Below are 17,001 nucleotides of genomic sequence, written 5' to 3'. Positions count from 1 at the left end.
TCATCAGATTTTACAAAGAAAATATTTGAGGAAAAACATTCAATGAATCCTTGATTAAAAAAACTGATGAAAATGTTTTTCGAACCAATGAACCTTTGGACTATCGAGACACCACCATTGGGTGCTGCTTAAAGGCCTCAAACTGCCAAGAAAAAACTTTATTTCAGGTTAAAATTTTAAAATAATAAAATCTGGATGCTAATATATCATTGCCTGCCAATAGAGCAAGTGACTTCACACCAAAAAGGTCAAACAAATACTTTAATCGTATAGGGAGATACTCTCAAACATAAGAATACTCCTCTCACACTGAGCAAACTTATCTGAGATTCTAATTCTGCAAGATCATCCTACCTTCACCATTGTTTCATGTAGGTTTACCATACCAATTACACACCTTAAATAGAGGATCAGAGAGGCGATAACGTCTCCAGGTATTGTACCACCAGCTGGAGTAAGCGCATTGGTAAGGACAAAAAAAAAAAAAAAAAGACATCACCTCCAGTCTTGTGTTTGATAAGCTCTTCAAAATGCAGTAAACAATAGTTCACAATTTTATGTTGAAAATTACAATTTATAACAAAATCATGGGGAAAAGTAAAAGGTGAAATCCAAATATGTGAAGTACGTGTGGTTCATGGTGAAAAGTAGTAAGGTCAAATTCAAGGTCACAGTTAGATTGCCAGTATATGGCATCCTACTCAAGTAAATAGTAACTATGGGCATATCTCAGCCAGTTTTGGAGATATAAAGTTCCAAAGTTCAGTTCATGGTGAAAAACAGATCAAAGGGCAATGTCAAAGTCACAGTTAGATTAACAGTATATGACTTCCTATTCCAGTTTAATAGTTACTATGGGCATATCTCTGTCAGTTTTGTAGACATATTTAAGGGATGGAAAAGTGCAAAGTTCAGTTCACGGTGAAAAGTAGGTCAAAGGTCAATTTCAAGGTCACAGTTAGACTGCCAGTATATGGCTTCTCCCATCAAAATGAAGAACAATTTTTGTCTTTCTGTAGTGTGTGCATGCCAAAAGCCAAAAAAAAAAAAACATGACCTAGTCACACAATTATAAAATGAGACTAATTAAATTTGCTATATCCGGTCCCCGCTTTTTGGCGTGTAACGTACTCCCGAAAATCAACTTCACGTCATTACTGTTTAACGTCCTATTCTCTCTGAAGTTAAGTGTACTCTTCCCTGATAATTTCCATATGTGTTACATTTTCCAAACTTGATGAATATGAAGCAAAATACGACGTATATTATAAACGGAATGCGTGCGCACAAGAGACGATTTTATGTGGGGATTATGCAGTTGCTGTTAAACCGCCGATTCAGAATCGCAGCGTGCTTTCGCAACTCTGTGAAATTAAGTGTACTCTTTCCTAATAATTTTTGTATGTGTTAAATGTTACATTTTCCAAAATTTATGAATACAAAGCATAATACGATGCATATTCTAAGCGAAAAGCGTGCTCAAAAGATCGGCGTCATGTTGCCCATGTCCCAATGTAATGTTGTGGACGTGCATATATATATATAGACTTGACTTTTAATATGGAATATTTTTTTCCAAATCATCGTTTTTTTTCCTATTTTGCTGACTGATAAATGAAAATAAGGATTAAAATCGTGTTTTTATAACTTTTAATTATCTCTTTGATGTCATTGTGACATCAGTTCGTTAATTGAATTCGCCAGTAAAGCAGACAAAAATACATTGCCTATTTTAAGTCATATGACAACCATTGAAAGCGATATTTTGGATCTCCATATTTTCCAAATTATCGTCTTTAAAAGAGTTACACGGCCCACAAAGGCCCCTCCTGTCAGTGTCTAGTCATAGCAACAGTCGCTGTCCCGCCTGACCTCATCTTGCTGCTACCAGAGCCTTCAAGCGGCAAGGGATTCCTTGGGATAGGTTTTTAGAGTTTAATCTGGAATAAAATCCCAAACAACGGTTAAAACCTGTCCAATTTGGTTCAGTTTTGTTGTAAGACATGCAGACCATTGATTCGGCGAGTAATGTCCTCCCTAAATATTGGCTATGTGGTTCAAATATGGCGATTTTGATTACCAAGGTAGCTGCACATTCCTTTGGTTCTGTAATTTATCTGCTATTAAAAGTGCTCTGTGTGAACCTGCAATCTCATCGTGCAACCTAAAATCGTTCCTAAGGTGCCCCCTACAGTCAAGTGGTTCCCAGTTTATTACTTTATTTGATCTGTTTCAGGTTTTCATCAATGACATCCATTGGTGTTTTGGCACCAATGCGGTATCCACTCCAAATACTGACGCTGTCAATGACCCTAGTCACTTAGGAAGTAGCACACGCCTTGTGGTAGGCCTCTCAGTATGTTTGTAAACTCTGTTTTGACCAGTTTAGCAGTACAGGTGAAATCTGACCTCAATAAAAAAAGCCACGCGGTTTCAGTGTTCTACCCAGAAACGGTCATGGTCCCCATTTCATTAGAGAAACAGACAACGCTGTTTTGCTGTTAACAGTGGCTTCCTCAGAGGTCGCCTGGTATCCTAACCTTCTTAAACCAGTTTGGTGTTCGCTAAGAGCCTTGAAAAACGCGTTTTGGTGACAATTTGCCCCTCATTCAAAAAAGGACTGGGTGGATTTTGTTTCATTGCAGCATCAAATCCAGACAGACAATGAGTCCTGTACCCTGGTGGTAAGATGGCGATACATTGGACAAGGTCTCTGTGTAGTGCATCAGTCTGGGCATAACTCTATAAAACTGTGTAGACCATTCCGTTTGACACAATAATCTGTCTTTCAATGTCTCTCTTTTTCGCGCCATTCTGGCACAGATAAACAATATTGTAAAACGCTGCTAAACTCATTTTACGCACTGCAAAACTGACTTCTTTCATGCAAACTTTCAATTTCTTCGATGCAGTAGTTGCCGACATATGGATACTTTTTTGACAGAACCATGCTTCCCCAAAGCCAAGCTTTGACCAGACCAAAGGAGCACCAGCCAATTAAATCACTGCATATTACACAATGCAGCAGTGCAACAGACCTGGTAGTCAGTTAATTGGTTGTGATATCTTACATGAGTTTTTTTTTTCTGAAAAAGAACGCATTTTTACCTAGGTATACCTTTAAAACTGAAATATACCATATTAAATGTCAAGTCTGTATATCAACAGACAATACCTTCCTTCAGACGTCAACCAATGGGAGCCTACATTTCATGACTACTGTATAATGGCAGTACCCAATTGCAATCGGACAAAGGGTTGCTCTGGATGACCTTGGATGCTTGGATGAATGATTGTTGATAGGGCATATCCATTAGGCCAGTAAAGTTCAAATACGAAAATTAAATGGCAAAAGTTTTAAACAAGCAAGTAGACCTACAACATAAAGTTCATGCTACAGCAAGAAAGTAAAGCCACCAAAACATTTTACTGTATCAAAAAATAAAATAAAAATATAATGTGAAAGAATATTTTAATTCACAAACTCTCACGTTGACTTAAACCCATCGTACAAGCTGGATCAATCTAACTCTCCGGGGTTTTGCTCCAAAGAGCAATCAGGGTAATCAGCTTAACTGTCTGGCACGCCTCCTTGAGTAACTAGTGGGTAATTGACTATATTAATTACCCCCTAGCAGCTTGAGTAGCCTTGCCAGACATTTAAGCCGCTTTCACTGAATCCCCACAGAGTAAGATCGATCCAGCTAGTGCAATATATATATATATATATATATATATATATATATATATATATATATATATATATATATGCCCTATAGGTTTATGGAAGCACCCCCTTCAGAGTGGAAAAATTTCATTGTACTCTTATAGATATGCAATCTACAACCTTGATTGCAATTGAGCAATGCTACTGAAACAGCTAAATCTAGACATAGGAACTGTTTAACTTACTGAACTGAAACCCCCATCTCTTCAAAGGAATATATCCTGCAAACCTTTCCTTCTAGTATACTGCATTATATGTAGTCTTTTGTGCCATTGTATCCAGCTAGGCTCCAGGATTGATTTCAGTTCTTGAACATAATTTGTTTCTTGGCTAAAATCTTAAAACTCAGAAAATACCAATATTGTGTAAACCTAACTGTCATTTCCCCTAAAGTTTGGCAGCTTTGAATGTACTTGTCCTGCATAAGTCCCCACAACATACTCACACAGTATCTTCTGGTAAGTAGTAATCAAGATCCAACCCTATTACTACTTCTACTGGTACCTTACCCTGTAAAAGAAAATGATAAGAAAACATCCCTGAAATAGGACACTTCTAGAGACTACAAAAGATCTAGGGGCTCATTCACAATGAAAATTTATAGAGTTCTATATCTATGGACCAAGCTCTATTGAGACTCTCACTGAATGCAATCAGATTAGCAGATCAACATCCCTCCTCTTGTTTCTAACCTACTCGTATGATCACCAGCTTTTCTGCATTCTTCTCAATGCCAGGAGGAGGATTGTTAATCTGCAAATATCTGATTGCATTCAATGAGAGTCCCCGTGGAGTTAGATCGATCTAAGTAGACCGATAGTTTCATTGGGAATGAACCACAAATCAATCTCCCCCAATACCAGTATAATTTAACATAAGGTTATCAGATTATCCGGAAACTGGAATTGGCACTGGAAACCCACCACAATCATCAACATGCCTCTGCAATTTCCAGTATACGTAGAACCAACTAGAGACGAGTCTACGGTGTCTCTTGAAACTAATCATCCAATAAGAATTATTCCGGGGTAATTCCCGTATTGTTACAACCCCGCATCGCGAGATATTACTCTACACGCAAAAGCATGATATAGGCCTATTACACGCATCAATACGTCTCCACATCGTTAGACCTCAGGCCTAACCAACTACCAGACTCGACACCTACGGATCCAGAATAAACCGGTATATCAGACCACACTACCCGTTTTCAAGGTGTGTGTCAGATCGCATTACAGAGTATCAGCCACCACACCGATTTTGGCTGGTGCGCGATGTGATAGTACACGGCATTCACGAGTGCGAAGCACGAGTGGATGTCACATAACCCTCGCTGACGAGGGATCTATCTTATTTAGACCACGGGTCCATTAGCGGGTTATAACGCATTCTTGCAAGACATGCGGTTATGCGAGTTACACCACGTCTGAATCTTTTGTTTTTCACTTCCACCGTGGTCTAAAGCGGGGTTGGAAAGTAGTGCATCTCATCTAGATTCATGCGCTGCTGCAATTTTCCCTGTTTATGCTAAAAATCTGACAATACCGCAATTTTTAACATAAAATTTAGGTTCGAACATAGCCAATGATGTTTTGTAAATAAGAACTTGCAAACTTATATATTCATTTAGAAAAGTAGACCTAATTTTGATAGCGGAAGCATATTCTGTCGGGGGTTAAATATTTTCTGGACGAGATTCAGTGAGTCGTCTGTCGCCATGTTGTCACTCGGAACTACTCCGATGTCTCCGCACTCGACAATAGTATGTAGCTTGCGGAATGAGCCGAGGATTGCCGATTTCCATGTTGTTGTATTCATACGACTCCTACTTGACGAAAACGAGGCGCGATACCCGGATGACAGGTAGGCTTACAAAATTTGTGATGGGGTATGATACACTGTAATGCGATCTGACACACACCTTGAAAACGGGTAGTGTGGTCTGATATACCGGTTTATTCTGGATCCGTAGGTGCCGAGTCTGGTAGTTGGGTAGGCCTGGACCTACTCCCAAGGCATCTTTTTTGAATGCCGATTAAAAAATGTACCCAGGTTTCGGGTCCCAGTATTTACAGTAGATCCTAAGGTTTTAAATAATGTTTTAACTTTTACCTTTTTCTACCTGAGTGCCTCCCATCTTTTAAAAAGCACAGCTGTTTTGAAATAGCTAAAAATGTTCAAATGCCATTTACCTGCATATGTAATAGCTGCCGGTCTCTCCCTAGCTCTCTCCGAGTCACGTGACGCTTATTATTATTATTATTATTATTATTATTATTATTATTATTATTATTTGTTTGTTTGTTTCTTTGTTTGTTTCAGTGAAAATCTCGTTAAGCCCCCCTCAATTTTAGGTGGCAGGTGATTTGCATCTTACGTCAGGATTGCAAATATTAAATGGTGTTGGTTTATTCGTTATTATATCATAACACGGCAGTGTTATAAGTTTAAGACAAATAAAAATAATAATAATTCATTTTCAGAATCACTTACTAAGTGATAATAACAACATTTTGGAATATCTCAATCTTATCTCATTAAGCAAGCAAGATGTAATAATTTTTGTGTCAGACCATGTGCTGGTGTATAGACACCATTGTAGTGAGTTCAGGAAATGACCAGTTCTAGTTGAGTCAAAATTAAATACCGATTATCGAAGAACGAGTGAAACCGTAATGTAAAGGTCACAGATCGGAACTTAGTATTTCTAATAGTTAAGTAACCGTGAGAAAAGCCCTTCTGACATGAGATGTGAGCCACCTGTCACCCTAATAATTTTTATAAAAAGGGTTGCAAAATCAGCGGAAATCAGTCGGGCATTGAAATGCAGAAGTGGAACAGACGGGAAAGACATGCCAGCGACGTCAGAGAGAACGCAACCCGGCACCTTGGTAAAACTTTAACATGTCAAAGCAAAGGGGACACGGTGCTCACATCTCTTATTCCATGCACTTCGTATATGAGCAATAAAACTTCCAAGGAGCAGAGAGAATAGCGTTAATATTGACCGTATCGTAACGCGCCGTTGCCGACCACAAAACCCCGTCATGATATCTTTTTCTGGAGCTGTGATACAAAATTGAATATTGTAAATGGACTAGTACCTTTTTTATCATTATTTTTACTATTATTATTATTATTAATTATTTCCTTCCTCCCCCGACAAGGGGGTTATGTTTTTGTTCACTGAGAGTCCCCGCGGAGTTAGCTCGAACAACCCAGTATTATAGTTTTAATGTGAACGCACACTTCGAGACTATAAGTTTCTTCAAAATGTCTTTTTACGGCAATTAATAGGCTAAACGAAACGTTATATTTTATTTTTATTATTACTGAAGTATTTAGAGCAGATGTCTGCAATAATCAAATATGGGTGATCTCGGCTGAAAAATAGATTTCCTCCCCTTTTTTGCCCAGCGATTAATATAGACCTTGGTCCCAAACCACACACAATATTCTTTCTTCAGGCCAAATTTGAATTTGCCATTCTAGAATGTAAAAAATCATGTTAATGTTCCTCTTTTTTAGACTTAACATTCCACCCTTAACCAACGAATGACCCTGGGCGTTTTATTTGTCCAAGTATAGACTTGTTCATTTGATAGACAACTAAACAACCTTAAAATATCTTTACACAAGATGTTATAACATGAATATTTGTCTCTCCTTCATAATTCTTAGGAGTTGTCGATCTTGTCCAACTCGTTTGAGAACCGAGTTGTTAGTTACATGAGCATTATATTATATGAGATACGCAGCATTCGATTGTAGAACCACATATCTGCAGCCTCTATGTTTTTAGTCGTTGCAGCCTAGAGAGTCCATGCCTTACCTAGTTTTCGCCATTCCTATTCGTCTTCTGATCTCCTTTACACATCTTCCAACCGACTTCAATATTGACCCGGGGTAATTGAAAGAATGAACTTGTTCAATTGGGATTTTATTGCATACTAAATCACATGCTGGAGGTTGATTTTCCTGGGAGATAACCATACTCAAGGTCTTCTTGCAGTTGATCCCCAGTCCTTCTTCCAAAGAGGCATCCCAAACAAAATCTAGGAGTCTTTTGAGGCCTTCCTTTAACGCAAACGGATGTGTGTGTGTGTGTGTGTGTGTGTGTGTGTATGTGTGTGTGTGTGTGTGGGGGGGGGTATTTTGGCGATAGTATGGTGAGTTGCACACCATCCTTAAAAGGCATTTTAAATTTTAACTGCAAAAGGGTGAATGAAAAGGGTGCATGGGATGGCCTCTGGTCATTTCATCTATGCAGTGAAGGTCTCAATTATTATAAAAATAATACTCCCTTAAGAAAAAAGTGGTTTATAGAGCTGATTCACATTTGGTAATTATAATACCCGTGAGGGACATCCCAGGTGGTACATTTATTGACTGCGCTTAAAGATGGGATATATATATATATATATATATATATATATATATATATATATATATATATATATATATATAGTTCATTGGTTTAACGTGGCAGCTGTTGACTCCTCGCTAATATCTCAGCGAATTAAGATGATGGCAGGACTAACGGGTAGGGTAGCCGATCAAGAATACGAGCGATAATCCTGGTGTGCCTCAGGTTAAGCAGCTTGGTTTTAAAAACTAGGTCTAAGGCCCCATTCAGAATAGATGATCCGACTACTAACTGCTCCGCCGACTTAATATGGCCAACCACACTTCAAAAGAGATGCCACTGATTTCGAATGGTCTCCCATCCTCTAATTCCAAGAGGGGGATATTAGTGTGATTTTTTCAGAAACCGAAGGGGGGGGAGGTGTCAGGAACCCCCTTATCCCCCCTCTATATCCGCCACTGAATGTATCAGTAATTGTATCAGTCCATAATAACACGCGCGCTTCGCTTTTTGAATTGTTTTTGACATTTTATTTAGGTCCCAAAAATGGATTAGACGTTTCTAACAAACGTTACTTCGAGGCAGATGTTTTAGCACTAACACCGACATTAACCACACAACCCACGAATTAACCAACTCACCGGTAAAGTATTTACCACTAACAGAGTGATTCCTGGCACTAACATTCAGGTTGTGATGGTTAATTATGTGGTTAAAATGGGAGTTAGTGCTAAAAGATCTGTGGGTGCTTAATCCTTTTATAAGGGATGTTATTGGTGTCAAACACTTCAAATATCAGTATTTGTATTTGTAATTGTGATATTCCTATAAATCAGAACAATCTCTTGATTAGTATCATAATTAAATAAAATCACAATTTTGTACATTATGAGTAATTGTGTTATGACGACTTCACTTTAACTTAAGTAGTGTTCGAGGCTATAATTATACTTACGGACACGCAATTGCGACTGCTAAGGTTTAGAGTTAGCAGGTGGGGTGCAGTCGCCATCGCAAATAGATATCGATCGCTATGCTTGCATGCGGTCGCAATTGCCATGTTTTCGAGTTATAGAGCCCAGATAACTTCCAGAAGCCAAGCGCACATGAAAATCAACTACCCCTCAGCTGGGGAGGAGTTTCATTCAGTTAAAGGGATAATAACTGAACCTTCGTTTTGGCCAAAAAATAAATTTTCCTGGAGTAAACAACAATTTTTACATTCTTACCAATGGTCAATAAATCCATTTCTACATTCAAAGTTAGCCCCTGTTTTTTCTAAAAAGTTTTTTTTTCTTTTTTTTTCTTTTTTTGTTATAATCTCTTAAGAGATTATTACAGAGTATAGCCAACTATGGAGGTCACGTGGTCCGATGACAAGCTCAGATATAAGAATAATAGCTGTAATTGCCATTTTTGTGATAAAACAGAATATGTTATATTTCTATAAGCTGTTTACAATGTTTTTATTGTGAAATATAGAACTCATATGAAGAGTTTTTATCCCTTTAAATATGTATATGAAGTCAATTTTTTGCCACAAAAGCCAGCCAAATGCCAGCATATTGTTTTAAATAGTAGGCCTATAGCTACAGTAAGAGAATTACCAATTAAAGGACCTTGTTTAATATTAAATATCTATTTATTTATTGATATTTATTATTACCTTAAAAATTATATTTGAACGGATTTTTATGCTGTATACATGGGGCAGAAAAGTCGGTCACATAGGCCTAAGTAGGTTAAATTTCTGACCAAAAATTTAAAGAAAGGAGCAGTGTAAACTGTGGCTGTGGCTTTTGTGGCTGATCAAGTGATTTATTCAGTTTATCCCATGACACGTCGAAGTGGTTTATATGTGTTACTGGGAATCCATGCTCCACCGACGCTGGGTTCATATGTAGGGTAGACCGGGGCTAATATAAATGCCCAGTCGGGTTCAAACGCCCACCCGCCGTTTTCTGATATTGCGTAATATTACGCGTCACGTGATGTTTTGTCTAAGTGCTGCCGATTTCTAGCAGACGAATCCTCCATGACCACCCTGAGCTTCAGAGCTAACTTGACACTAACCTTTTCACTGTAGCCTATCTCCATCGTGTCAAGTAACCTCTGACGAAAATAGTTTGACCTATTTTATATAAGCCAATCGAATCCATGTTTCAAAATTTTTCACCAAAGTTTGGTGAAAACGCTGATTGGTTGATCGTCAATCGGCAATCCTCGGCTGATTCCGCAAGCTCCATACCAACAACATAGTTATTGTCGAGTGCGGAGACATCCGAGTAGTTCCGAGTGGTTCCGAGTACATAACCGTACACAAAGAAAGCATGGAGTATATCGGAATTGAAACCAGAGCAGTATGATGCCCTGCATCATTATCTACTGAGGGATGATGTATTTTGCGTGCTGCCCACAGGTTACGGCAAGTCCCTGATATTCGGCCTTATCTTTTATTGGTCCGGATTTGAACAAAGCGCGCTTTGACTCGTTCGCGTTCATTGGCTAGATCGTTCAATGAGTCATTGAGTGCGGGCTTTAAATTTGATTGGCGGGCGGCGGGGGCACTCGAATCTGGTCAGAGGTTACTTGACACGATGGAGATAGGCTACAGTGAAAAGGTTAGTGTCAAGTTAGCTCTGAAGCTCAGGGTGTCCATGACGAACATTACCAGAAACTAAAAGGTTAGCATTTTATAATAATGTGTTCGTTTTTTCCTTGTTTAGAGTTATTTAGACTTTTCCCTAACATCAGTGACACCATCTACCAAATGCACGAATTAAAAATACTTTGTTTGTGACAGATAGGACGATATTAGAACTCAGCACAACCGTCCATGGTGTAAGATTATGTAACACCTTTCCCGCCAAATTTTACAAAAATAAACAAAGTGTCACTTTGGGGCAAATGCCCAGTCGGACATGAGGCAATTAAAAAGCTTACCATAGGCGTTTTGCCCTGATCGCTATGCGTTTTGCCCCTTATCTTTTTTTTTAATAAAAATAATTTTGAAAAGATGCGAAAGTGTTCGTTCATGCATGTTTTTTTAAATGTTTATCCTCAGGAAAAGCCATAATTTGTTTGTTTCCTGAGTATATGCTCATATTTTAAAGCAATTTCTGGGTACGTCCTTAGGCTATGTTTCTTTATTGATTTCTGAAACATAATTTTTCTCTTTAATTTACAGAAAAAAATGGGAGAAAGTCTGACAAAGGCAAATATGGTCAGGAAAACCTGGCAGCAGCACTAAAGGCTTTGTCTGTAGGCGTGCCTCTTGTCCGAGCCAACCAAGAGTTCGGTGTACCAGCACGCACCCTGCAACGCCACCGGGAAAAGCAAGTGGCTGTAGGCCTACAAGGTACTCTTAATTTTGGAAGGTATCACAGCGCCCTGCCGCAAACAGTAGAATTACAACTGAAGTCTCATGTCATTGAAATGGAGAGACGACTATACGGGTTAAAAATCCGAGATATGCAGCGCCTTGCATTTGAGGTAGCGGAAAAGGCACATGTCGTCCATCTGTACAACAGAGAGCTACGGATGGCAGGGCAGGACTGGGTGCAAGGGTTTCTAGCGCTCTCGCGTCACGGCTTAAGCATTTGTCGGCCTCAGACAACCAGCATCGCGCTTGCTGTAGGCTTTAATAAGCCTCATGTGACCAATTTCTTTGGCATGTATAAGGCATGTCTCGACGCCCATCACTACGCGCCGTCCCGAAACGCCGAGCTGGTCGTCCGCTTTACCAGATGCGGCCAGGATGTCGGTCACTATGACTGCGTACTACAGCACATTTCGGAGCAACCCAGATGGGGGCGAAATTCCTGTTCATCCTCCACTACAAAGCAACCGAAACTCAGAATCTGTCCAAGGAATAAGGGAAATTATTTACGACTTATCCCCTCTTCCAAAGCTGCAAGCAAAGCGGGCAAGAACGCGAAAAACAGAAACTGCAGCAGTGCTAACCTCATCGTTGTACAAGGCTGCTCTCTTAAGAAAAAAAGACCAAGAACAATGCCTCTAAAAAGCAATCAAAACAGCAGAAAAGAAAGGAAAGCGGAAATATCAAAAGGAGAGGAAAGTAAACAGCTAATGAAGAAACGAGCGACGTTGAGGAATGGCCGTGTCTCATCTGCTGCGAACCTTTAAGTCGCACAAGACCGCGGGATATCTGGATTTAGTATCAGTCCGGTCTTCTTTGGGCCCATGAGGAATGCACTGAAGGACTCTCAACATTTATCACTATGCATTTTTCCCCCTTATCTTTTTTTAAAATAAATATAGTTCTGAAAAGATGCGCAAGTGTTCGTTCGTGCATGTTTTTTATGTTTATCCTCAGTTATTTCACTTACGTGAGGAAAAGCCATGATTTGTTTGTTTCCTGGGCCATAGAATTCTGTCCAAACTGTGAATTAGATGACTCTGAATAATGCTGATATTTTTATTAAGATAATAGTATTACGGAGAGTAGTTAGAAGTTAGTTTTGAGAGGTAGTTTTACTATTTGATGAAAAACTTAGCTGTTTATTCTACCAACGTTTGACATTGTCTTTTCAGAGTAGAAAAATAGGAATTAGAATTGTGAGAGAAACGGTATGAAACTAGCTGAAGGTTATAGATACAATAGTCCTTTTAGTTTTGAGTTAGAGCAATACTGTTTAAAGATAAAATAACTGTTAATTATAACCAATTTTGACTTTTGCTTACAAGTATCTTCTCAGATTAGCGAATGGAATATTGATTAGAGGACCCGGACAGAAAGAGTACTTGAACGCTATAAAGATAGATGTATTGTTAGTTTTGATATATAGTTATACTGTTAAATAATAAATAAAACTCTTATTTTGAATAAATTTATGTCTTTTTTTCCTGTCTCAGTTTAAAACAATACCCCGACAAATATTATCTGTTGATTTTAAAGGTTTACCGTAGAAATGTAATTTGATTTTATTTTGCTCTGTATAAAAAGGCGGGGCATAACGCTTATAGTTTGGGGCAAGACGCCCACGGTAGGCGTTTAGCCCCTTGGTGCTAGACGTATTGCCCCAACAATGGGGCAAAAAGGCCGAATTTATTATTCACCTATTTTCTTCCTATAGGGTTTTTATGTCATTTGTTTTCAAAAGCGTTAGTATAAGTTTGTAGTCTAGGTATGGCCTTTATAGTTGACACCCACTTTGAACGGTCTATACCTTCAGAAGGGAAAACTGACGTTTCTTGCTTAAGTGGGGCGTTTAGCCCCGGTCTACCTACCCTTACGGTGACTGCACTAAGGGATCCCCAACAGAGTTGTTTAACAGATTAACAGATTTTTCAACTTATTCGTGTAATCGCTGGCTTTTTTTGTATTCTACTTGTTATCACCAGGAGGAGGCAAGTTAATCTGTTAAACTGATTGCATTCAGTGAGAGTCCCCCGAAGAGTTGGATTGATATCCTTAAGGCTGCCAAATGCACAGACAAACCATAACATTACATTACCATAATGATTTTATTTCTGCATACGTTAGATTAAGTTGGGGGTTGTTTTCATCGGCAACAGACAACAATCAAGAGTGTATAGTTTTTAACAATTTGACATATATCTAAATCTTAAGTCTAAAGGATCGAGACTGGGAAGATCCGGGATGAGCGTTTCATGTTTATTTTTTTATCTCATTCCGGTTTGGGGAAAGTAAAAAGTGGAGGATACTCCGAATATTTGGGGATACCATCCGCTGTTTGGGCTTGGTGACCGAATAGAATAAAAAGGGAGAGCGTGTTGATACAGCAACACAAGTGTTTCTGATCATCAGAGGTTGCAACACGTATCACTGATCTTCCAGCAGCCGTTACTACCTGTACATCGTTGTATACTGTAGAGAAAGTCATCGCCAGAATAAAATATTTCATAGTTAGAAAACAACGATTGGACCTTGCGTTATTCATTCGACAAGCCATATCACCGGGAAGAAGAAAACCGCGGTGATAACAATGCACAAAATAGCGATTTTGTCAATTTTGACACGATATAACATTATAGCACTCCATCTTTCTTTGAAATGGGTACTACGGGTAAAATGAACATTCATAAAATCGTTTCCAACGGTTTAGACCAATAAAATTAACTCCGTTTACTGGCTGTGTGGAGCGCTGGGCGTTATGATGAAGGCCGGACCACGCTGACGGATGATATCCGCACGCGCATGAGTTTTCGTCTGTTCTCAAAGGAAAAAAATCACCGCCTAGGAAGACTTGAACTGACTGCTGTCACCGTCTGTGCCCAATCTAAATACTGCAAGAGTCTCGGTTTTTGCAAGCTCTTTATCGTCTACCGCAAAACCTACTGAATTCGTCGTAAGACGAACCTTCTGAAGCTGCGTATTGCCGCCAAACGCGGATGCAAAAAGTTGAGGTTCACAGAAAAAAAAATGCGGGGGCGTGATTGTAGATTGGTATGCAATGGGCACGTTGGCGAGGGGGATGCCACGTTTGCTCAATTATACTATAGACTGGCGGCGGCGAGCGACTATCGTCCAGACAACTGCAAAACGCGGCTTGCAACGCCGAGAGATAAGGGAGGGGAGGGGAGTAGAGGTATTATGTGATGGCCTTAAAGTGGATCAATTGCATTCTCATTTTTTTTTTTTTTGAATGAAGCAGATGACAGCTGGTTCTTTAATATTTCCATAGCGAAGGCCTTTTTTGTTTAGCACAATGAGATAAAGTAGATGACTGCTGACTCTTTATAGTTTTCTCAGCGCGAATATTTTAAACTGCAGGTTAGTCTACTTATCTGATATGTTGAAATCATTTTACTCCACTACTTCAGAAGCCATGCATGTTATAGAGATAAAATCTGCACCACTAGCTGCATATAATTATCTGTAATTACTTCACTCAACATTGATTGATAGATAACATGAAATTCTTTGAAGTTAAAACAAGCCATCAATTTGTGAGAGACAAGTTATGGCAAGATGTGACTTTATCAGTCAGGTTGTATTTATCAAATATCCCAGGCTAGTTACGCAGATGGTTTGATTAGTATTCAGGCAATTATTTAAAGTTATGTCCCAAAGTCAGTCTACGAAATGCTGTTCAATGGAGCCAACTAAGGGAAAGGGAATTGTACAAGTCTATAACATGATAATTTTATACAATTTATCCCTGTCTTTAAATTCAAATCACAGTCACAGGAGAGAAGCCAATATTAGAACCAGAAGTTTCTTCAAAGTAATAAATTATAATAATGAATGTCCACCCCTTTTGAAATAACAGAAAAGGGAGACCCAGTTACGATTCTATAAAATTGTAGAAATACTTTGGCCCCATTATTGTCATTTGGCTCTTTTGATCACTTCCACCAGAAAGTTGCCACACCTGAGATAATTTAGTTAAAGCCAGTCCCAGGTCTGAGTAATATGCAACCTTTCTACCCAGAGAATGAATATCCGTGTTTAGGGCAATTATAACAAATAATGTAGTCCTTGTATTTAGTTTCATTGATCTTGTGTAAAGTGCCTGAATGTTATATATTGGTATAGATTCCTGGTGTTACTAATATTGAAAGTCCATTTATAGGTTCTCATTCATATTCATATTCTACTTTAAATTTAAAATGTGATATATAATGTTAAACACATTTGGTGGACTTGTTCAATTCTTTTTCCCTTAGTAGGCTTCCTTGAACAGCGTTTCATAGACTGACTTTGGGACATTACTTAAAATAATTGCCTTACTGAGTACTAATCAAACCATCTGCGTAACTAGCCTGGATAATAAATACAAACTGATTGATAAAATCACATCATGCCATAACTTGTCTCTCACAAATTGATGGGTTGCTTTAACTTCAAAGAATTTCATGTTATCTATCAATCAATGTTGAGTGAAGTAATTACAGCTAGTTGTGCAGATTTTATCTATGTAACATGCATGGTTTCTGAAGTACTGAAATAAAATTATTTTAACATATCAGGTAAGTAGTTCAACCAGCAGGAGTTTACAATATCACTGTACTTGAGAGCTAGAGCAGCAGGAGCCTACTACCTGTACAACTACAGTTATATTGCTCAATACTAGAACTGGGTACACTGGTAATCTATGCAACAATATCAGACAGTCCCAAGTGCATACACTGCGGGTATTCAGAGTTAAAAATTGAACTGTGGACTAAATTTCAGAATTGGAAAGGATATTTGAAGTCTGTACAATGTATAAAACATTTTCCAAGTGACTGGCTGACATGATAGCAAACTGTATGACACTGGTTTCAGTAAGCTATGACTGTGTGAAAACACAACGACAAACAGAAAAGGAAAATTTGAAAAAAGGGAACTTTCAAGGATAGATTATCTTATAAAATGCAGGAATATATTACTACTAGGGAGGCACCAACTAAGTGTAGATTCTGTGACAAAGCTTTTAAACAAAAAGCTTCTTGCCGCATTCATGAAAGAATTCACAATGGAGAGAGACCTTACAAGTGCAGTTTTTGTGACAAAAGCTTTACACAGATAGGTACTTGCACCAGTCATGAAAAAATTCACACTGGAGAGAAACTGTACAAGTGCATGCACTGTGACAAAAAGTTTCTTAGAAAAAAAGACTGCACTAGTCATGAAAAGGCCCACACAGGAGAACCTTACAAGTGTAGATTATGTGACAAAACTTTTAACCACAAAGTTTCTTGCAAACGTCATGAAAGAATTCACACAGGAGAGAGACCTTACAAGTGTAGATTCTGTGGCAAAACTTTCACACAACAAGCTCACCACAACGATCATGAAAGGATTCACACTGGAGAGAAACCATACAAGTGCAAATACTGTGACAAAAAGTTTATTAAAAAATCGGGGTGCACTAGTCATGAAAAAGTTCACACTAGAAAAGCCTTAAAAGTGTAGATTTGTAACCAGTCTTCTTAAAAA

At 38.5% G+C, this 17,001-nt stretch overlaps 2 protein-coding genes across 2 annotated transcripts in view; one reads left to right on the top strand and one right to left on the bottom strand.

The window, feature by feature from the left end:
- LOC106171662 (uncharacterized) overlaps nt 1-7,739 on the bottom strand; it is a 29,360-nt gene extending 21,621 nt beyond the window's left edge. Inside the window, exon 1 of the mRNA XM_087016970.1 lies at nt 7,560-7,739. The gene's annotated coding sequence lies outside the window, so the exon portion shown is untranslated. The remainder of the gene's footprint in view (nt 1-7,559) is intronic.
- Nucleotides 7,740-8,254: 515 nt separating this feature from the next.
- Nucleotides 8,255-13,135, top strand: LOC106171340 (uncharacterized). Its single transcript, XM_087016515.1, has 2 exons — nt 8,255-8,270; nt 11,281-13,135. Exons 1-2 carry the CDS (start codon nt 8,255-8,257, stop codon nt 12,237-12,239), a joined length of 975 nt encoding a protein of 324 aa, XP_086872641.1. The 3' UTR covers nt 12,240-13,135.
- Nucleotides 13,136-17,001: the final 3,866 nt, after the last annotated feature.

Source organism: Lingula anatina, chromosome 1 (genome assembly GCF_051362555.1).
Source record: "Lingula anatina isolate TDL-2025a chromosome 1, LinAna3.0, whole genome shotgun sequence".
Taxonomy (NCBI): Eukaryota; Metazoa; Brachiopoda; class Lingulata; order Lingulida; family Lingulidae; genus Lingula; species Lingula anatina.
Note: the sequence above shows the minus strand (reverse complement) of the source record. Positions and strands in the feature narration are given on the sequence as shown.